General features: G+C 43.4%; 1 protein-coding gene across 2 annotated transcripts in view; it reads right to left on the bottom strand.

Annotated features, from left to right (window-relative positions):
- Positions 1 to 23,686, bottom strand: part of L3MBTL3 (L3MBTL histone methyl-lysine binding protein 3) — a 136,105-nt gene that overhangs the window by 4,645 nt on the left and 107,774 nt on the right. For both annotated transcript variants that reach the window (XM_070733494.1, XM_070733493.1), the window contains exons 18-20: positions 20,079 to 20,216; positions 5,578 to 5,666; positions 2,423 to 2,586 (exon numbers count right to left, since the gene is read on the bottom strand). In XM_070733494.1, the coding sequence (XP_070589595.1) occupies positions 2,423 to 2,586; positions 5,578 to 5,666; positions 20,079 to 20,216 (391 nt within the window). The remainder of the gene's footprint in view (positions 1 to 2,422; positions 2,587 to 5,577; positions 5,667 to 20,078; positions 20,217 to 23,686) is intronic.

Raw genomic sequence — 23,686 nt, 5'->3', positions numbered from 1 at the left:
TAAAATCCTTATTATAAAAAACAAACACACAACCTAACAGACCATACATAAAAAACCATAGTAGCTAAGAGGCAATTAACTACCTGAAGTTACAACAGCACTGAAAAAAGTGACTTGTGCCTGGTTTTCTCACTTTTGATCACTGCAGCATCTTTACAGTCATGTGATCCAAAATTTGGTTGGCAACTGGCATGTATTTATGACAGTTGCACTGTCCCAGGGTCATGTGATCACCATTTCTAACCTTCCAAAATGGCTTCCGACAAGCAAGTCAATGGGAAAGCCACATTCACTTAACAACTGCAGTGTTCACTTGCTTGTGGCAAAAAGTTCACAAAATGGGACATAACTACCTTGCTTACTAAAGTTCAACTATAATTGAGGAGCTGTCGATGTACTAACCTGTAACAGCATATCATCTACAAATCATGCATTCCGCCTCTAAAAATTTACTGACGTAAATGTTGATGAAGCAACAGTGCTTAGCATTTAAGCCCACTCCCGCTCCATCTATGCTGCTTCACTGTAGCATGGTAGTATTCCTGGGATCAATGATCAATATATCTTACAAATAAATTCTTCTAGTGGGATCAGTCAAACCATGAAGGTCATCCCTGCTCTCCAGCTAAGACAAAAAGCAATATAGGAAGATATTGAAGATGGCGGTTCACTTCAGTGACAATAGCAAAGTCATAGCGAATGGGAGAAAGCAATGATAGACCAACCTATATTTTACCAAGAATATTAAATTGATACACAAAATAAAGTGACTGTTGAGACACTTCGGGATGATGGCCTCCCAGGTTGGATGGACTATTGAGGAAGTGCTGAGGGTCTTTTCAAGAATTAATGTTGATTAATACACAGCTAGAATAAAGTCTTCAGGACTCTAGTTGCTAATGCTGACATCCAGGAAAAGAAAATTCAAAGATGCAGAAAACTGTGGTGGAAACATGGAATTTAAGAAGCAAGTACGTAAGAAAGCTGAATGCAATGAAAGATGAAATGAATGGATTGTATGCTGACATCTATGGCACCAACAAAATGAAATGGATTCTTTCGGTCAGGAGATCATACCGTTTACTACTCAAAACATGGGGGGGAAAAAGAAGGGAAAAATGTTGCTTTCGTAGACGGGAAAGGAAAACCGAGTAAGTCTGGGAACAGAACATTGCAGAGAGGCCAAGCAACAAAACAAGCCTGTTTCGTTCAGAACGCCACGTAGGAAAAAGTCTGCACTGCTTCCAATTTGCAGGATTAACATTCAGAGTAAAATAGTCTGGAGGAGGATTAGAGCATTCCAATGTTCCATAAAATATCTCTAGAATAGTGTTAGATGTACCTAGAAAGTCGGTGATTTGAGTCTTCTGAAGAAGGTATTTATCTTTGTGACATGTACTAAAAATTATCCTAAGATAAAATATAGTCTGCCAATAAACTATAAAATATATAAATATAGAATATAGTCTGCCAATAAACTTCAAATTCAGTTTATTGAAATCAGGATGAGCCATAAGGAGGCAAATACAAAGCCAAAGCATTAACACGCAGAATCTGCATTCAAGGCAAAGGAACCAGGCATTGGTGTCTTTATTCTTGCACTCGCAGAGGGAAAAATGGGAGCAAGTTATCATGAAAGCATATTTAGAAAGTGGATGTGGTTGCAGAGGTTCTAGGGACAGAGGGACGCTAGAAGGTCAGTAGTGGAGTTGAGTGTGCTCTGTCACTCTCAGCCTGACCTATTCCACTGGACTGTGTCTGAATGGAAAAAAAATAGGGCAGATGCTATGTTGCCATCTTGAGTGCAGAAAGGAAATCCAGCAAATAAATAAAAAAGACAATACGAAATACCTATCTTCTGAGTAAGGTACAAAAAATATCCTATAAAGGAATCAGTATTCACTTTCACTGGCCTACTTTATTATGATAGATAATAGCATCACCTCCTAATCACTACTGAAATATAAAAAGGCAAAATTTAAAGAGAAATAGAAATATGCAATGGATATATATTCATAATAGATTATGATATATTCTATTCTAATTGAAATCTACCAAGCAATATTAGCTGATGATGAATAAACATTCCATTTTTAAAAGTATTTTTAAAAATATAAAAACATTCAAGGAATAGAAGATGAAGAAGGAAGGAAGGAAGGAAGGAAGGAAGGAAGGAAGGAAGGAAGAGAACTAAGGAAACTAAAATAGATGACTTCCAACCTTCTCTTCAGCAGTTATTAAAAAAAAACCCTGTCTCCCCTGCCTCTTAAATCGTCCAGAAATACCTTCATCCCCTTATTTAATTCTTACTCTGCTCAATAATTAAATCCATAAATCACTGTTTCAGTGTTTTTTTTCTTTAGTGAAAAGTCCATTAAAGTTTTCCAGGTTTTGAAAATGAAAATTCCATCTTAAGCCATACCTCATCTGTGCTCCATTTAGAAACTTTACTGGCAGGAATTCCAGCCACTGTAGGAAGGAGCTTACTGTGCTGTTCCCACCGCAACGGAAATGCAGGAATTGTGAGCTTGGAAGTGAAAATGACTGGCTGCAGATGGGAACTTCTGCTTTTGGTTTCCTTGCTGTCTGTAAGCAGTAAGAAAACAAGTTTTACGATATGATCAGACTTGTAAACGATTTGGCCCATTTCTTATTACAGTGGTACCTCGACATACGAGTTTAATTCGTTCCAGACCCGAGCTCGTAAGTCGATCAACTCGCATTTCGAACGAATGCCTTTAGACTTTGTTTTTCGAGCCGAGATAAACAGAAGCAAGGAGATTCTTGCGCCACCTAGTGGAAGCTCGGCTCATATCCCGAATTTGAGCTCAGGTGTCAAACAGAAATTTTGCTCACATCGCGGATCGTAACTTGGAATACTCGCATGTGGAGCAGCTCGTATCTAACGGTACTACTGTATTAGCAAATAACATTAAATAATGAATACTCTACAGCAGTGACGGTGACCTTTTTTCTCTTCGGGTGCCGAAAGCATATGCATGTATGCTATTGTCTATGCATGAGTGCCCACACCCATAATTCAATGCCTGGGGAGGGCAAAAACAGCTTCCTCCACCTGCTGGAGGCCCTCTGGAGGCCAGAAACAGCCTGTTTCCCAAATTCTGGTGGGCCCAATAGGTTCGTGTTTCACCCTCCCACCCTCGAGCCGTGGAAGGATGAAAATGCCTTCCCCCATCCAACTGGAGGCTCTCTGGAAGCCAAAAACGCCCTCCCGGAGCCTCTATGAGAACCAAAAATCAGCTGGCCAGCACACACAGGCACGTTGGAGCTGAGCTAGGACAACAGCTTGCATGCCAGCAGATATGGCTCCACGTGCCACCTGTGGCACCCGTGCCATAGGTTTGCCATCACTGCTCTATAGAGCCGTGGTGAACCTATGGCATGTGGAGCCATATCTGTGGCCACATGACCTGTTACCCTATCTCAGCTCCAGTGCGCATGTGTGCACTGACCAGCTGATTTTTGCCTGGCCTCGCCCAGCCCTCCCCTGGAGTCTCCATGCAGCCTATTTTGGATACCAGATAAATACAGGGCTCACGTGGAGACTCTGGGAGGGCATTTTTGGCCTCCAGCGGGTTTTCACCCTCCCAGTCCCCAAGAAAGCCTCTGGGGTAGGTGGAAAATGGGTCTAATGGGCCCAGCAGAAGTCGGGAAACAGGCTATTTCCAGTCTCCGATGGGGTGGGGAAGGCTATTTTCGCCCTCTGAAGTCTTTAGGGAGACCTGCTAGGCCCAAAATGGGATGCATAGGGTTTGTGCGCACATGCATGGGGGAGCGCAGGGGGGCTATGCGCACCTGCACGGTAGGTAGTCCAGAGGGTCACATGCACAGGCGCGGGGGAAAGGGTGCAAGGGTCACATGTATTTCAGCACCTGAAGGAAAAAAGGTTCGCCATCACTGCTATAGAGAATTTAAAAATACTCTAATCTGTACTAATTATTTCTGGGCTAGATACATAATTACACTTTTCTGGACAGAGTTTAAACTACCTCATGTGCTTAAATGCCATGGAAAAACAATGGAAACTGTTCAGACGTCATTTTTTTTCTGCATTTTTTTTTCCAGTTCCCAATGGTAGGTGGGATGTTCCTAGTCCTGTCCCTGAAATACAGTGTTCCCTCAACTTTCGCGGTGGATGTGTTCCGAGACCGCCCGCGAAAGTCAAATTTCCACGAAGTAGAGATGCAGAAGTAAATACACTATTTTTGGCTATGAACAGTATCACAAGCCTTCCCTTAACACTTTAAACCCCTAAATTACAATTTCACATTCCCTTAGCAACCATTTAGATTATTACTCATCATGTTTATTTATTAAAGTTTATTAAAAAAAACATATTTATTAAAGGCAGTTTGGCGATTACATATGACATCATCGGGCGGGAAAAAACCGTGGTATGGGGGGGAAACTGTGAAGTATTTTTAAATTTATATTTTTGAAAAACTGTGGTATAGGGGAAAAAAACGTGAAGCGTTTTTTAATTAATATTTTTTAAAAACCGTGGTATAGACTTTTTGCGAAGTTTGAACCCGCAAAAATCAAGGGAACACTGTATTTCCATCTTATTGGAAGTAGGAAGTGTGTCTGTTCATTTGCAAGCCCCTGCGCTATGGAACACTCTGCCCCATGAAGATCTGCCTTCCTAGTCTTCTGTAAAGCACTGAAGATCTGGGACTTTCCTGCAAACCCTGAGATAAGATAAGGGGACTGCACATTGGAAGCTTGACTTGGTGCCATGATTTTGGTTTTGGTTTTAATAGTTTTAATATGGCCTTGGGGTTAATTTAATTTTTCTCTGGAAACTGTGCAGTTTGTTATAAGATGGGCGTCTATATAAATGCTGTGATTATCATTGGTTGTTGTTGCTTTTTTAATCCAAAACTGACATTTTTAACTGGATACTCCAGTGTAATATTTTCTTCAATTCATTTCCTTTTTATGGTTGTCCATAAATGCCAGTTTCACAAACCCATCATATACTAGCCCTGGCTGAACAATTCACTGCAATTTACAGCTGGTCACGCACAACTCACCTAACACAAATGAAAGCTTTACCTCTACATTCTCCTCTGTGAGATTGCTTTTCCTTCCATTTTTTACAGACGGCATTCTGCATTATTTCTTTGTCTACCACTACTAGCTTGATGATAATAAAGATATTATGAGATTACTTTGTTGGCATGTCTGTATTATGTGAACTGCCTAAAGTCCCTTGGGATTTAAAATAATCCCATGTCTTAAAATGAAAAAATAAGTACGTAAATATCACCTTTAGTCACTTAGTATTCATTATTTCTATGTTTATTTATATCTTGATTTCTATTTTTTTTTTAAAAATCACTATTGTGAACTCAATAATAGAATTCAGGGGGACATGTCCTAAATCTCCTAAAGGTAATCTAAAACCAAACAGTCTTATGAAGACAACCTAGCATAATTCTGTTTTTTCATAAAATGCTTCATTAATGAAATTATTCTATAAAGCCAATTGAAAGTGTTAATTTGTGTCACTAGAGAAACTCTTGTACAGCACATATAACATGAAATAACAGCTACCTTTGGTTTCATTTATAGATAATACTTCATTTTCCACTTTTCTTTCTTCACAGCCATCTTTCACAGTGAGCTCCTTGGTGTGCTCTCCCCTAAGTAATACAAAAGCTTCACATTTAATTATCTGGTAATGATAATTATATAAGGTTTTTTTTCCACTTCTAGCTAAACATTTTATAAGATGTACAATACAAATTATAATGTACTGTATGTAAAATAAAATATAGAAATTGAAATCAAACTACAGTGATACCTTGTCTTACAAACTTAATTGGTTCCGGGACGAGGTTCTTAAGGTGAAAAGTTTGTAAGATGAAACAATGTTTCCCATAGGAATCAATGGAAAAGCAATTAATGCGTGCAAGCCCAAAATTTACCCCTTTTGCCAGCTGAAGTGCCCGTTTTTGTGCTGCTGGGATTCCCCTGAGGCTCCCCTCCATGGGAAATCCCACCTCCGGACTTCTGTGTTTTTGCGATGCTGCAGGGAAATCACAGCAGGAGAATCCCAGCATCGCAAAAACGAGCGCTTCGCTGGCAACGGAAGTCCGGAGGTGGGGTTTCCCAGTGAAGGGAGCATCAGTGAAATTGCAGCATCACAAAAATACAGAAGTCCGGAGATGGTGTTTCCCATGGAGGGGAGTCTCAGGGAATCCCAGCAGCGCAAAAACGGGTGCTTTGCTGGCAATAGAAGTCTGGATGCTGGGCATCCCAGCGGCCGCAGTGGGTTTGTAAGGTGAAAATAGTTTGTAAGAAGAGGCAAAAAAATCTTAAACCCCAGGTTTGTATCTCGAAAAGTTTGTATGATGAGGTGTTTGTAAGACGAGGTATTACTGTATTTCTCAAAACAAAACAATAACAAGAAATCTGGTTTCGTAAACTAATATTAACTTACATAATCAATTTTCCTGGCTACTATATAAAATGGTACAAAACCCCCCAAAAAACATATTTCCATTTCTATTGTTTTCTATAAATAAAAAACCCCCCAAACAATGATATCTTTACATCTCTAGAAGGCAAGGGGTTTTCTTTAGAGTGGAACATCGTATAAAGTTACTTTGAATTCCTTCTACAATTTTATTAAGTGTTAAATGATGAGTCCAAAGACAACTGATTCTACAGAATGCATACCAGACATATAAAACCCCAAAGATGTGATATCATGGTTCTAGCAAATGGAATTAACAACACCTTCTGATCCACAAAGCATATAACTTGCTCAAACGTGTAAGAAATTTTAAAAAGCCTGAAGCCACAAGGTGATAGTATGACCATATTCGAAATCATTTGAGAGACTGTCAGAAAAGATGCAGTCGTTCAATAAAAGTTGAGAGCTGTAGATGTAAAAAAAATCCCAAAACTGTTATCTGTAGTCAGCAGTCAAAAACTAGAAGTGTTGTATATTCCTAATCTAGAAATTATAGGAAGTTTATCCATCCATCCAAATCTTGATTCCCACTTATCACATACATTCACACCAGAACTCCAGAATTAACATCCCATTCCAATTCCTGGAGAAAGAGTCTTCACAGCCTTCTAAAAGACCAACAAGGCCATGTGGACTTCAACTCCCAGAATTCCTGAGCTAGCATGATTGTTGGGTCAGGAATTCTGGGAGTTGAAGTCCACAAGTCATAGAAGAGCCATGTTTGCCTACCTCTGGTCAAGGCCATCCACGTATCTGGGGGAGCTGCTTCATAGGGTTGGTGCTGTGATAGAGAAACCATACTTTCTGGGACCCAGAAATGACACTGCTTCACTAGGGGATCCAGAACACATTTACTGTGCCAGATATTGTACGATAGGTAGAAACCATTGACATTGGGGACTAGGAGTCTTGCAAGCAATCTGGCCTCATGCCATGTAGGTCTTTAAAGCTGACCATTAGCCAGAAGCCTACTGGGAACCATATAGTAAGAGTGTTATATGGGCCTACCATGATACAACCAAAATTACATCTGTTGCTTACATCCTGGACCAGCTGAAGCTTCCAAATGGTCTTCAAAGGCAGCTTCACATGGAATATTTTGCAACAGTTCTTCCAAAGAAACATCTAAAAAATGAGTGGCTGTGAGCAATGCCTCTCAATTTAGGAATAGAGGCAACAAATGAACAATATATATTTATACAAAAGCTCCTCAAGCTGGAACCATGAATCTGGTAGAAACTTCTCACTGTGCATCAACTCTGCTTATGGCAGTATAACCCCACTCAGACTTAATGATGGAAAATTGAGGGACCACATAGCCAAGGTTGATCTGAAGCCAGGATTTCAGCAATCAGACCCATACTTCGTCCAGGCATTAGGAAAACACCTCATTTGGACAAGCTGGGATAGTAATATCATTGTACTGATGATATTTAGCCCCATGCTGACTGATGACCCTGACAGATGACAGTTTCATGTATATGTACAATAGGAGTAGGGGGAGAATCAAATCCTATGGCACCGTACAAAGTAGAAAATTAGGGCTGGATGTCTCTCCACCCTATCACTACTAAATGTGTTGTGGTTAGCTCTGGCCCAGCTCCTGCCTCAAGAACTGTGGATGTGGGGGAGACATCCACATGCTGGAGGCCTGTTTTGCCCCCGGTGGAATCTGATGATGAAGGCTCCTCTGACCAAGAAGACATGAGTGACAGGGAGGAGGAGAGTGTGGCAGACAGCTCAGAAGGAGATCAATTATTTAGCTCCTCCTTGGATTCAGAACAAGAGTTAATGATACAGCCACGCATGCGGAGAGCGATGCATAGGCAACAACAACTGAGAAATTATTATCAAAGAAAATGAGGCCACCTGTGGTTGGGTGGGGCTGTGGTAATTAGTGAGACTGCTATAAATAGCAGCCTGTGGGTTTGGCCATTGTGGAGGATTATCTGATCGTTGTTTTTTCGTGACTGCTTTACTGGCTTTGACTTTTTGTGTGCTGGTTTTTCCCCGCTTTGAAACTAAACCAGAGCAAAGTGTGTTTCACTTTGTGAAAGAAGGAGGACTGTGAATTGCCTCACAGCTGCAAGCTAAGTATCACAGAACTGATAAGGGACTTGTACAAATTACCAGTTTGTTTGGAGACAAGTGCTCTTTACTGTACCAAAAGAGGGCTTAGTTTAAGTGAATTTTCATTATAAAGAACATTGTTTTGAATTTTCAAACGTGTGTGTGTCTGAAATTTGTACCTGTGAATTTTTGGGAGGAGTCTACCAGAGAGCCGGACAGAACAAAATGGAATTGGTTTTAGAGGGAGGAAGTACTGAAGAAGAGTGGGAAATCATTATCATTCTCTGAATGAGTATCTTTATACTCATTACCTTTCTGTTTTACATTACTTCATAACTAAGTAGTATAAAACAGAAAACTTTTGCGTCTGACTACTAAAGATGCATAGCATCTTTTCAAAGCATAAACTTTGAAAACAAGCGAGGAAAAACTAGCCTTCTTCAGGATAATTTTTACATAATAATTTTCCTGCCACCTTTACAGCTGTCAAACGTAAGATATTTTAGATCCTCCAGTTAAATTTACAGTATCCCATTATATTCCAGAAAAATGACTGAACTATTTTCAGGGCTAGGAAATTATGCCAAGCCATAAGCTGTTTCATACCGAAGCATCATTCCTTTTTAATTAGCCATGCAGATGAAATAAGAATATGGGCAAAAGGCAGTTTCTTGCCAGCATGTGCTGGCAGGTGGTACGTTTAGATGTTTATCAGGAGCGAGAAAAAATTATATTCAAACATGTCAAGAAAAAAAAGCAAGTTATATTGCAATTCCGTGTTTGCTATCAATGGATGTAGTGACACATAAGACTAAATCATAAAGCAATTTTTATCATTATAGATTAGCCTAGGGAATTGTGTTACATCTGAACCAGACCATTATTTTTTCTTTAATAATTTTGGCTCAGCATTACTGTGTGAGCAACACAATTATCATATTTATTTGCAAGCTCTACATATGAGCCTATAGCAAGGTGCCACTAGATAAAGAAACAATTTTTGCTGCTCAACCTGAAAGGAGAGTGCCCAAAGAGTTCTGTGTCCTTCATTTATTACAGAAATGCATTAAATAAAATGTGATGAAAAAGAAGATGTTTTTTATCTCAACAGCAGGCTATCCAGCTATACAACAGCAGGACTCTTCACCAACTCACTTTTGGCATGCTTGCTATCAACAGAAATACCGTATTTTCCGGCGTATAAGACGACTTTTTAACCCCTGAAAATCTTTTCCAAAGTGGGGGGTCGTCTTGTACGCCGGATATAGGACAGTGGCGCCGATATTTGCGATCGCTGGGAGGGGCGAGAACACCGCCTCCCAGCTGGGCGAGCCTGCGCTGCGCTCAGGCTCGCCCACACGCTGCCTTTGGCAGCACAAGCGTGCCTGTCCGGCCGGGGAAGAATCGCCCCAGCCGGACGTCAGTTTCAGCTGGGGGGGGGGGCAGAACACCGCCTCCCAGCTGGGCGAGCCTGCGCTCCGCTCAGACTCGCCCACACGCTGCCTTTGGCAGCACAAGCGTGCCTGTCCGGCCGGCGAAGAATCGCCCCTGCCGGACGTCAGTTTCAGCTGGGGGGGGGGGGCGAGAACACCGCCTCCCAGCTGGGCGAGCCTGCGCTCTGCTCAGACTTGCCCACACGCTGCCTTCGGCAGCACAAGCGTGCCTGTCCGGCCGGGGAAGAATCGCCCCGGCCGGACATCAGTTTCAGCTGGGGGGGGCCAGAACACCGCCTCCCAGCTGGGCGAGCCTGCGCTCCGCTCAGACTCGCCCACACGCTGCCTTCGGCAGCACAAGCGTGCCTGTCCGGCCGGGGAAGAATCGCCCCGGCCGGACGTCAGTTTCAGCTGGGGGGGGGCAGAACACCGCCTCCCAGCTGGGCGAGCCTGCGCTCCGCTCAGACTCGCCCACACGCTGCCTTCGGCAGCACAAGCGTGCCTGTCCGGCCGGGGAAGAATCGCCCTGGCCGGACGTCAGTTTCAGCCCGGGGGGGGGGGGGCGAGAACACCGCCTCCCAGCTGGGCGAGCCTGCGCTCCGCTCAGACTCGCCCACACGCTGCCTTCGGCAGCACAAGCGTGCCTGTCCGGCCGGGGAAGAATCGCCCCGGCCGGACGTCAGTTTCAGCTGGGGGGGGGCGAGAACACCGCCTCCCAGCTGGGCGAGCCTGCGCTCTGCTCAGACTTGCCCACACGCTGCCTTCGGCAGCACAAGCGTGCCTGTCCGGCCGGGGAAGAATCGCCCCGGCCGGACATCAGTTTCAGCTGGGGGGGGGCCAGAACACCGCCTCCCAGCTGGGCGAGCCTGCGCTCCGCTCAGACTCGCCCACACGCTGCCTTCGGCAGCACAAGCGTGCCTGTCCGGCCGGGGAAGAATCGCCCCGGCCGGACGTCAGTTTCAGCTGGGGGGGGGCAGAACACCGCCTCCCAGCTGGGCGAGCCTGCGCTCCGCTCAGACTCGCCCACACGCTGCCTTCGGCAGCACAAGCGTGCCTGTCCGGCCGGGGAAGAATCGCCCTGGCCGGACGTCAGTTTCAGCCCGGGGGGGGGGGCGAGAACACCGCCTCCCAGCTGGGCGAGCCTGCGCTCCGCTCAGACTCGCCCACACGCTGCCTTCGGCAGCACAAGCGTGCCTGTCCGGCCGGGGAAGAATCGCCCCGGCCGGACGTCAGTTTCAGCTGGGGGGGGGCGAGAACACCGCCTCCCAGCTGGGCGAGCCTGCGCTCCGCTCAGACTCGCCCACACGCTGCCTTTGGCAGCACAAGCGTGCCTGTCCGGCCGGGGAAGAATCGCCCCGGCCGGACGTCAGTTTCAGCTGGGGGGGCGCGAACACCGCCTCCCAGCTGGGCGAGCCTGAACGGAGCGCAGGCTCGCTCAAACGCTGCCTGTCCGGCCGGGGAAGAATCGCTCCGGCCGGACGTCAGTTTCAGCTGGGGGGGCGCGAACACCGCCTCCCAGCTGGGCGAGCCTGCGCAAAGCGCAGGCTCGCCCACACGCCGCCGTCCGTGCCTCAGTTCCGTGAGAGAGGGGGGGAGAGAAAGAGATAGCAAGAGAGGGAGAGAGAGGGGGGGTTAGCAACAGAGGGACAGAGAGAAAGAGAGAGGGGGGATAGCAACAGAGGGAGAAAGAGAAGGAGAAAGAGAGAGGGAGAGGGGGCAGAAAGAGAAAGAAAGAGATAGCAAGAGAGGGAGAGAGAGGGGGGGGTTAGCAACAGAGGGACAGAGAGAAAGAGAGAGGGGGGATAGCAACAGAGGGAGAAAGAGAAGGAGAAAGAGAGAGGGAGAGGGGGCAGAAAGAGAAAGAAAGAGATAGCAAGAGAGGGAGAGAGAGGGGGGGTTAGCAACAGAGGGACAGAGAGAAAGAGAGAGGGGGGATAGCAACAGAGGGAGAAAGAGAAGGAGAAAGAGAGAGGGAGAGGGGGCAGAAAGAGAAAGAAAGAGATAGCAAGAGAGGGAGAGGGAGAAAGATAGAGGGGGGAAAGCAACAGAGGGAGAGAGAGAAAGAGAGAGGGAGAGAGGGGGGAAAGAAAGAGAGAAAGAGATAGCAAGAGAGGGAGAGAGAGAAAGAGAGAGGGAGAGAAAGAGATGGCAAGAGAGGGAGAGAAAGATAGAGGGGAGATAGCAACAGAGGGAGAGAGAAAGAGAGAGGGAGAGAGGGGGGAAAGAAAGAGAGAAAGAGAGAGCAAAAGAGGGGGAGAGAGAAAGAGAGAGGGAGAGAAAGAGATGGCAAGAGAGGGAGAGAGAGAGGGAGAGAGGGGAGACAGAAAGAGAGAGAAAGAGATAGTAAGAGAAGGAGAGAGGGGGGGAGAGAAAGAGAGAAAGCAAAAAAAAAAGAGAGAAAGAGAGATAGCAAGAAAGAAAGAGAGGGAGAGAGAGGGGGAGAGAGAAAGACTTTGATCTTTTCCCCAGGTATTTTTGTACCTACTTGACCAACATTATTAGTGGTTGCAAAATTGAATGTATGAACTTGTTCATTTCAATAAAAAGAGCCAGGGAAATGATTGAATGTTAAACTGGATGCATTTATTTCTGCCTGTTTGTATTTGTTCTTATGTTTAACCATTGAAAATGTACTTTTCCTCCAAAAAGAATCATCTTTTCATATTTCTTAGGCAACATTTTAAAATAACTTTAAAAGCTGAGGTCATATTATTCACCCTGCTCTGTATCATAGCACACTGCACAGTACTGAAAATTGGCAGGGTCACTAATGGTAAACCCGACAAGTTAAAATCTGTTTAAGTGACATTGCAAGAGGATAAAGACAAGTGCGGAAAGAGGAAAAAATGGATGGGCTGTTTGGATTGCGATATCATGATATCACATACAGATTCTCATTCCATAATAGATTCTCACATAGGTGTCAGCATGCTGCATGTTAGACTGAAAGATACCTGCAGAATAGATGGTAGGAGAAAGGAAAATAGCCAGGTTCACCTTTTTGTGTTGACAAATTATGATGAGTTATAATAATAAACTTAATTGTGGTGAGGAGAAATATGAGAGGCAGACAAGACAGATAGACAGAGACATATGGAGAGATAGACAGAAGAGTGCTCCCACTTGGCTCTCTCTCTCTAAATAATTCATTCATAATTTTAACAATAAGATCTTCATCATTAGTAATTAAAATATTGTGTTATCATGTTCAGAAATGATTTTTTTCTCAATGCAAGTACATCATAGACCTAGACTCAGTCAGGTCTATGATGTACAGAAGAGGGGTAGCCTTATACGGCGAGTATATCTCAAATTCTATATTTTAACTGGAAAAGTTAGGGGGTCGTCTTATACGCCCAGTCGTCTTATACGCCGGAAAATACGGTACCTCTTTGATTTTTAAATGTTAATTGTGATAAAAGCAAGCAAGGGGTATAAAATGCATTAGGACATTAACTCCTTGCATTAAAAAAAATGTTGTTCCTCAGATTCACTTACTTTATTTTGCTGGGTTTGTAACTAAAAATAAAACTGGTTAGCTATATCTCCCTTTGCAACTACAATTATGTGGGGAAAATGGCTACATTTGGTGTATAAGACAAACCAACATTTCTACCCTCTTTTAGGGGGGAAATAGATGCGTCTTATACTCTGAAAAATACTGTATATTCCAGACCAATGAAAACAGTTAAGAGAAACTGGACAAAAGAAAACAAGACAGGTATGACCCATTATCATTTATGGCAATGCAAGATAAAATTCATTTTTAATATTTAATTCAAGACTACACTAGACTTTTATTGGCCAAGCGTGATTGGACACACAAGGATTTTGTCTTGGTGCCCATGCTTTCAGTGTAAAATGAAGAAAACTTCACTGACTTTGATTTTTGCTTTGAATGTTGCGTGAAGCTGGCTACTGCGAACTATAAACCATTGTTTGTGGCTTACTGTGTTATGACGCTACCTAATTCTTAAACATGGCTTAACATAATCTAATATGATCTAATGTGATGGATGGATGGATGGATGGATGGATGGATGTTGACTCAACATTTACATGTTCCAGTGTTAGGGAAGCAGTTTCTGGTTATTCATCGATGAAGAGGATTAGATGCATCCTTGTGTCTTGGAAAAGGCAAAGCAATTTGGAATCACCTGTATAAAGTGTACTATTCAGGCATGTAACAAGCCTGGGCAATTGCTTTATTTGCAACTCTCTAGACTTTGCAGAACAGAGAACTACAAATAAAGCATATTTCTTCAACCCTTGAAAGCAGCCAACACTGGTTTAAAACTCATGTGGCTGCTTCGGTTTGACATTTCACTTTCTAAGCAGCACATGAACTCGTGAAAAGTTTTGGTTTTTTCTGGTTTAATTAATAAAAAAGAATGTTTAGTTTGTGTTTCTTCACATTCATGAAGTGTCTGACTTCTGGAGACTAAGAGAACTATTCCAGGAAAATGTAGTCATTAGCTATTGATTAATTTAAAAAGTGCTACTACTTTAAGTGCTAATCAATGCCTAATATTTTTTCTTGTTTCTAGCTATGTTTACACATTTCTAAGAAATTCGATGCACATTTAAAAATAGCCTAGACTCAAGAAACAAATATGACAGGAAGAATGAGATACTCTACATTCTGACTATGGAAAATGCAAAAAATAAACAAAAGATATAAATAGAATATTACTTTTTAATGAAGTTTTAAAGTGTAGAATTTTAAATGACATTAGATGTAGAATTTCTATGACAGTACTTGCCCTTGGTCTGCAGAATTTCCTAATAATTAGGAAAAGACTGAATGCTCATTTTTGGTTCTTTTGTTCTCCTTTCTAGGAGGACACTAATATTGAAAAATAAGCTTCTAGACATTATAATTACTGAAAATAATTTGATTCAGGTTTCAAGGGACTGAATTGCTTTTTAATTAAGTAGGATGCTACAGTAATCCAGACAGTGCTGTGAAATATGAACTGCATGCAATTAACTTTTCCAACCCGATGCTTTCTTCCTAGTCATAGATTGTTATACCTAGTTAATACTATGGATGTTATGAATATAGTACATTTTAATATTAGCTCTGGGATATTTCATTATACAGTGGTACCTCGAGATACGAGTTTAATTCGTTCCGGACCTGGGCTCTTAAGTCGAGCAGCTCTTATCTCGAACGACTTTTCCCCATAGGAATTAATGTAAATAATTTTAATTGGTTCCAGCCCTCAAAAAACTCACAAAGTTAGTCTAAATTATGCAGAAAGACATGTTTTTAATGAAGAAATGTACATGTACATATAAATGAATAATGAAGTTTCTTTCACTTAACTTGTAAACTTTCTTAAACTTTTAAATTTACATATGTTCAACTTCTCTGCCACCCAATCCTGTAGGACAGAGGTCCCCAACCCTTTTTGCACCAGGGACCGGCTTTAAGCGATCAAGAGAGGAATGGGTGAATGAATGGACGGAGGGTGGGAAGGAAGGAAGGAAAGAGGGAAGGGACAGGAACAGAGGAAGGAAGCAAGGAAACTTATGAAAGGGGAGAGTAAGAGAGGAATGAGTGAAGGGAGGGAGGGAGGGAAGAAGGTGGGAAGGAGAAAGAAAAGAAGAAATAGAGGAAGGGAAGGTAAAAGAGAGAAAGAAAAAGAGCAAGAAAGAAAGAAAGGGGGAAGGGACAGGAACAGAGGAAGGAAGCAAGGAAACTTATGAAAGGGGAGAGTAAGAGAGGAATGAGTGAAGGGAGGGAGGGAGGGAAGAAGGTGGGAAGGAGAAAGAAAAGAAGAAATAGAGGAAGGGAAGGTAAAAGAGAGAAAGAAAAAGAGCAAGAAAGAAAGCTGCAAGCAACCCCCCCGAGCCCCCCAGGCCGGCTGCAACCTTTTAAAACACGCGCGCCGCTTCGCAGCTGTCTCCTGAAGCCGAACGCGGAAGTTAGCGTTTGGCTTCAGGAGACAGCTCCTTGGCGCTTGTATCTCGAATTTGGGCTTGTAAGTAGAACAAAAATATCTCTCCCCTCCCAGCTCTTATCTCGAGTTGCTCTTAAGTAGAGCAGCTCTTATGTCGGGGTTCCACTGTACTATATGTAGCATAATAACCATATCAAATTCTCAATCAGTGATTTTCCTGTCTTTGTTGCCACTAGTGCTGTGACACTATTTTCTGTTTTTTTTCCATACACAAGTGTTATATTTTTTAATTAAATCAATAAATCTCTGTACCTGCCGGAAAAAAGGCAGAAGAATTTCTATTGGTAAGTGAAGGACTACCATGTGTTTAGCTATATAGTTAGAATAAAATAGAATAGAATATAATGGAATGGAATGGAATATGGAAGGGACCATGGAAGTCTTCTAGTCCAGTCCCTGCTTAAGCAGGAGAACCTATACTGTAACATTCTCAGACTGAAGCACACAGGCTTCAGTCAGGTCCTCCATTCTGGAGGGAAAATACTGACTGCTGATTGGCTACTGTCTGGCATCTCCCTATAAAAGGGCTAGCTGTCAGCCAGAGCTTTTATTTATTTATTATTAATTTTATTTCTATGCCACCCTTCTCCTGAGACTCGGGGCAGCTGACAACATTTAGAAATCTGAATAAAATTTATAGATTAAAATCCCCATAATTAAAAGTTAACAACAGATTCATCCATCATCCATCACACATTCATTCATAAAGTTTAAATGGCCCCAGGCAAGAGGTGGGTCTTTAAAAGTTTCCAGAAGGCAGGGAGAGTAGGGGCAATACGGATCTCTCAGGGGACCTCTTTCCAGAGGGTCACCACAGAGAAGGCTCTTTTCCTAGGTCCCACCAGACAAAATTGTCTGGCTGACTGGACCTGGAAAAGGCCAATTCTGTGGGACCTGACCGGCTGCTGGGATGTATGAGGCTGGGTTGCAAATAGTTGCAAACAAAGAGCTGTTGTTTTGAAGCCACTTCTGTCTGCCTTTTCCATTCACGCTATTTAACACTGACGACGAAGGTGGGATAAGAAGGCAGATAGGCCAGAAAAGAGCTGACAACCTTGCAATCCAGGCAGGGGCAGTAAGTCTTCAACAAACAGCCTTTCTAAAGCGTCAACTCAGCTGACATGCCGACACATGCCCCACAGAGTCACTTCAACCCAGCATGGGAGCACTGGGACACCTACATGACTCGTTTTGAATGCTTCATGGAGGCAATAACTGCAAACGAGCATTTTTCCTGAGCTACTGTGGCACAGACGTATTCAAGATAGCCCAGGCACTCACCAAACAACACCGGTCCAGACAATAATCTGGTCCGCCCTACAGACAATGCTCAAGACCCTCTGAAACCCTCCAAATTCGTGCGGCAGCACGCCTTCAAACTGCAGAACCAGAAGGAGGGGGAATCCATTAATAAATAAGTTGCCAACCTGTGCAAGGCTCCAACTCATTGTGAGTTCTGCGATCTAGATGAGCTATTGCTTGACCCAGTGGTCTGCGGGATTTGGGACATTAACCTCCAATGGAGGTTACCTTCAAAGACCATCCTCTCTCTCCAAATTGTGCCGGACGAGGCCAGAGCAGCTGAGGCATCCATTCAGTTGATGAGGCACTATAGCAACCAAGAAACCCAAAAAGCGCATGAAAGACAGTTGCTGTGCATCACAAGTGTGCAGCGCGAGACTTCTCATCTGACAGTGGTGAGGAAGTTTGCCACCTTCCATTCAAAAAGCACAAAGCAGCAAACGCACCTGATGACACACTTCCACCATGTGCCAGCTGCAGAGGGCACCATCACTGCACCGACTGCTTATATCGCGAGGCCATCTCTCAACAATGCTACCATCGTGGTCATCCAGCAAGAGTCTGTTGCGAACTCTGTGAGGGAGTTGTTAGTGGTAGTCTGGGTACATAAAAGGGGACTTCAGTTTCATTCAATTTGGACCCAAACATAGTGCCAATTCAGCTTAAACCCCAGAGGCCTCCGCTTGGCCTCCGACCAAAAATAAATAAAGTCAATTGGCCAAGGGATCTTAGACTCCATCAACTATGCATGTTGGGAAACCCTTATAGTGACCCTGGTCAAGCCGGGGTTACTTTGCCTCTGCATGCATATAAGTGCATGCTTAATAAGGCACTTCAGCGGAGTGTCTATCCAGTTCCTGCGGTCCAGCATCTGCTGCACTCCCTGGGCCCAGGAAAGATTTTTTGCAAAACTCGATCTTGCGCAGGCCTACCAGCAGCTGCTTTCAGATGGTGCCACTGCACAGGCCCAGATTATTGTGACACACAGGACTGCGTTTAAATGTTTGGGGCTCCAGTTCAGAGTTAGCGTAGCCCCCGGACGGTTCCAAAGTCTTATGTAATGCCTGTTAGGAGGAATTCTGAGGTCATATCATATTTCGATGATGTTCTAATTTCGGCCAAAGACAAAAAACAATTATTTCAAAGACTGAGAACAGTGCTGACCCGAATTTGCGACAAGGATTTACAAGGGGAAATAATAATAATAATAATAATAATAATAATAATAATAATAATAATAAGAAGAAGCAGCCCAAAAAAGTGGTTGAAAATGAGCAAGCAAAACTACTGTGGGACTTCCGACTTCAGACTGATCGAATTCTGAAGCATAACACACCAGACATTGTGATCGTGGAGAAAAAGAAAGTATGGATCATCGACATCGCAATCCCAGGAGAAAGCAGAATTGAGGAGAAGCAGCTAGAGAAATTAGTGAAATACGAAGATCTAAAAATCGAGCTGCAACAACTCTGGCATAAGCCAGTGAAAGTGGTCCCAGTGGTACTTGGCACGCTGGGCGCAGTACCAAAGGATCTCAGTGGACATTTGAAAACCATCGGAATTGACAAAATCTCCATCTGTCAATTGCAAAAGGCCGCTTTACTGGGATCTGCAAACATAATTCGCTGCTACATCACGCAGTCCTAGGTGCTTGGGAAGCGCCCGACTGGTGATGAAATACGAAATCCAGCATAGTGATCTCGTTTGCTGAGTTGTACTGACATAATAATAATAATAATAATAATAATAATAATAATAATAATAATAATAACAACAACAACAACAACAACAACAATAATAATAGATTTTTATGCCGCCCCTCTCCGAGGACTCGCCAAATTGGAGTGGACAGGGTAGAGTTCCTAGGATACATGATTGACAGTTCTGGAATCCACCCCACAAATTCAAAAATTAAGGCAATTCAGGATGCCCCTACTCCTCAGAACCAGACTGAACTACAAGCGTTTCCTTTAATTTCTATAGTATTTTCCCCAACAGAAAGCTATGGTGGCTGAGCTGCTCCACAAGCTGCTGGGGGAAAGGTGAAATTGACCTGGGGAAAGACTAAGGCAGCCGCTTTCGCAGCTGTCAAGTGCCTACTTTCTGTGGACAGCCTCCTGATCCAATATAATCACACCTTGCCACTCGTGTTGACCTGTGACGCTTCACCTTTTGGCATCAGGGAGCTGTTATCTTCCCCTGCCTATTTTTCTATCTGCATTTTTTTATGTGCTTTCAAACTGCTAGGTTGGCAGAAGCAGGGACAAGTAACAGGCGCTCCCTCGGTTATGCGGCATAGGAATTTGATGAAATAAGAATAATTGCATAAATAATTTCATACATACAAAAATAAATAGTTAAAAAGAACTAAAAAGATTAGAGTTAAAATATTAAAAGTTACAGTTACAAAGGTGGAAAGAACATCCTCATGATACTAACAGCCTCATAGTTGCACATCAATATTTGACTCCCAGGCCTTAACATTCTTTGTGAAGGTCCAGGGGGGGGTTCACTTCTGGGGGAAAGGTAATGACAGAGAAGGCTGTCTCCCTAGATCCCTCCAGTCAAAATCCTTTAACCTTATGTACTAACTAGAAATACTACAGAATGATACCATCCTCATTTATAAGCCTACAGCAAAATGTTTAGGAATAACTTTCAAAAATTCAGCAAATGGATACAATTAAATAACAGACTAAAAGGTTTTGGTTCTCCGAAGCGGCAAATAATGATATACAGATTACATAGATCAGAACCAAAGTATACAGTACTTTTTTTTTTGGGGGGGGGGGGAGGGATAGATACCTGTAGTTTTCTTCTTTGATATCACACATTAAAGGCTTTTTGCAAAGAAGTTTCACATCTGTATCTTCTTCCTTTGAAGATTGTAAATGAGGTGCAAGCTTTACTCCAGTGTGACTGGGACTGGGACATTTTCTGTTACTGTTACATATTAAAAAAGAGCAATTATTTTAAATCCTGCATTGACGCAAAGCTTAAACTGGAAAATAAAGCTGAATATTACTGACTTTATCTTATTAGTTAAATATAATTAGCATAAACCTGGCTATTTTTTAAAAGCACTTATAAATTCAAGATCTCAGAAACTGACCTACAGCTATTTTTTTCCCAGCAAAAGCAATTTAACTAGTCATTCATTCATTCATTCATTCATTCATTCATTCATTCATTCATTCATTCATTCATTCATTCATTCATTCATTCTGTATAGCTACCCATATCCAACGAATGACTCTTGGGGGGGCAAACAAATGTACAAACAATAACAAAGTTAAAAACCCAATACAAAACCAGAAATGAAATACAGTGATCCCTCGATTTTCGCGATCTCGATCTCCGCGAAACGCTATATCGCGATTTTTCAAAAAATAATAAATTAACAATACGTGCGCGGTTTTCTTTCTACACCACGGTTTTTCCCGCCCGATGATGTCACACATCATCACCAAACTGACGTCTGCCATTGCTGGTTGGCCAAAATCTCGGCCAATCAGCTTTGTTTGCTCAGCATGCTTTGAAACTTTTGGAACTGTTGGAACTGTTGGAACTTGTTAAGACTTGTTGGAAGATGGCTCCTAAATGTTGCACGCGGAGTGGAGGTGGCGACGCTAAAAAGAGCAGGAAGATGCTGACAATTAAGGAGAAAATTTATCTTTTGGACATGCTGAAAGCGGGACGTTCTAATGTAGATGTTGGTCGGCATTATGGGATCAACGAATCGACTGTGCGATACATTCGGAAAGACGAAAAGAAGATAAGGCAAACTTCTCAGATAATGTTCAACAAGGCTGCAAAAAGAATGGTGACGCCTAGAAACAAACGCCTTATGAAGATGGAAGCTGCTTTGTCCGTGTGGGTACAAGACTGACGCAAAAAGAGCATTGCTTTGGATACGAACACTATACGAACCAAGGCGCAGCAACTGTACAACCGTCTTGGAAACACAGAAGGAGGCGATGCAGATGAGGGAAACCCAGGTGAGGGCTGGGGTTTTTTATTCTGTCATTATTTAAGTGCTTTTTAAGGAAGGAGGGAAGGAAGGAGGGAGGGAAGGAGGGAGGGAAGGAGGGAAGGGAGGGAAGGAAGGAGGGAAGGAAGGAGGGAGGGAGGGAAGGAGGGAGGGAGGGAAGGAGGGAAGGGAGGGAAGGAAGGAGGGAAGGAAGGAAGGAGGGAGGGAAGGAGGGAGGGAAAGAGGCGATGCAGATGAGGGAAACCCAGGTGAGGGCTGGGGTTTTTTATTCTGTCATTATTTAAGTGCTTTTTAAGGAAGGAGGGAAGGAAGGAGGGAGGGAAGGAAGGAAGGACTGTATGCTTTCATTCAAGTCACTTCTCTCTCCCTTTCCTGTCATTCTCTGTAGATGAAGGTGCTGGTGACTCTGAAGACCCCCAGCCATCAACATCTTCTGCTTCTTCAGCCCCAGCCACATTCACAGCAAGCAAAAGGTGGTTTGACAAATTTCAACGGCGCTATGGCCTGAAGAGTGTGTCATTGCATGGAGAAGCTGCCTCAGCAGATACAGGTGCAGCCGAAAACTTCGTCCAGCGCACGTTTAAAGACCTAATTGCAGAAGGGGGCTACCTTCCAGAACAAGTGTTCAACATGGACGAAACAGGCCTGTTCTGGAAGAGGATGCCTTCACGGACTTTCTTGATGCAAGATGAAGCCAAAGCCCCTGGCTTTAAGGCCATGAAAGATCGGGTGACTTTGATCATGTGTGGGAATGCAGCAGGCTTTTTGATGAAGCCAGGGCTAATTTATAAGTCACGAAATCCAAGAGCCCTCAAGAACAGAAATAAGAATGCATTGCCAGTGTACTGGATGCATAATCCTAAAGCATGGATTACAAAACCCCTCACGCGGGACTGGTTTCATCAGTGCTTCATCCCACAGGTGCAGGTTTATTTGGCTGGCAAAGGACTCAATTTCAAAGTGCTTCTCCTAATGGACAATGCTGGAGGCCATGATGACCTGGCACATGAACATGATGGGGTGCAAGTCGAATTCTTGCCACCAAACACCACATCGCTTATCCAGCCGATGGATCAAGGTGTTATCCACGCATTTAAGGCACAGTACACGCGCAATTCTCTTGGAAGCATCGTGGAAGCAATGGATGCTGATGAAAACTTCACATTGAAGGCCTACTGGCGTCAGTACACAATTGCATCTTGTCTGAAGAACATTCAGAATGCCTTAATGGATAGGAAGTCACAGACAATGAATGCCTGCTGGAGGAAATTGTGGCCAGAAGTGGTGCATGATTACATGGGATTTGCTCCCGAAGAAATTCAAGATGCTGCAGTCCAGAACTCTGTGAAGCTGGCACAGGCACTGGGTGGAGAAGGCTTCATTGACATGACACCAGAGGAAGTCAATGGTTTGCTTGATGAGCATGGCCTACCGCTGACAGACGGAGATCTGGAGGAGCTGACCAAGTCAGCGAGTGAAGAAGAGGAGGAGGAAGTGGAAGCTGAAGAAGCTGAGGAAGAAGATGTTGGCCTAACGCTTGAGCGGCTTGCAGAAGTGAACAGAACTGCTGCACATCTCCAACGCATGGTGGAACTTTGGGATCCCAACATGACTCGCTCTATACACTTTAAGGCCTCCCTTGACAACACCATTGCACCATACAGAGCCATGTTAGCCAAGCAAAAGAAAACGCGCCAACAACTGCCCATAACTATGTTTGTCACGAAAACCAAGAGGTCTGCCACACCATCACCTGCAGCGTCCATTGTAGACATGGTGATAGAAGAAGATCCTGATTTATCCTAGTTATGCTAACCCCCCCAAAAAAATTTAAAAATGTAAATAAATATTGTTATTGTTTCTATCAGGATGACTAAGTGTATTATTCAATGTGTACAGTACAGGTACTGTACAGGTAGAGGTACAGTACAGTACATTAAGGGGATGGGAAATGGTAATTTGTGGGTTGAAAGTGTTGTGACTGAGTGGCATAGAGAAGAATGAATGAATGACTGAGTGAATGAAATTCAAACACAGGTGAGGGCTGGGGTTTTTTATTCTGTCATTGTTTAAGTGCTTTTTACGAAAGGAAGGAAGGAGGGAGGGAGGGATGGAAGGAGGGAGGGATGGAAGGAGGACATGAGGGCAAAAAAACCCAGGTTCAAATCGGACTTGGAAATCAGAAGTGTGGAAAGTGTTCTCACTGAGAGCTAGCAACTTGAGAGGGCAAAAAAACCAGGTTCAAATCGGACTTGGAAATCAGAAGTGTGGAAAGTGTTCTCACTGAGAGCCAGCAACTTGAGAGTGCAAAAAACCCAGGTTCAAATCGGACTTGGAAATCAGAAGTGTGGAAAGTGTTCTCACTGAGAGCTAGCAACTTGAGAGGGCAAAAAAACCAGGTTCAAATCGGACTTGGAAATCA

This window comes from Erythrolamprus reginae, chromosome 1, assembly GCF_031021105.1.
Source record: "Erythrolamprus reginae isolate rEryReg1 chromosome 1, rEryReg1.hap1, whole genome shotgun sequence".
NCBI lineage: Eukaryota > Metazoa > Chordata > Lepidosauria > Squamata > Dipsadidae > Erythrolamprus > Erythrolamprus reginae.
The sequence above is the reverse complement of the archived record's forward strand: the minus strand, read 5'-3'. Positions and strand labels throughout refer to the sequence as shown.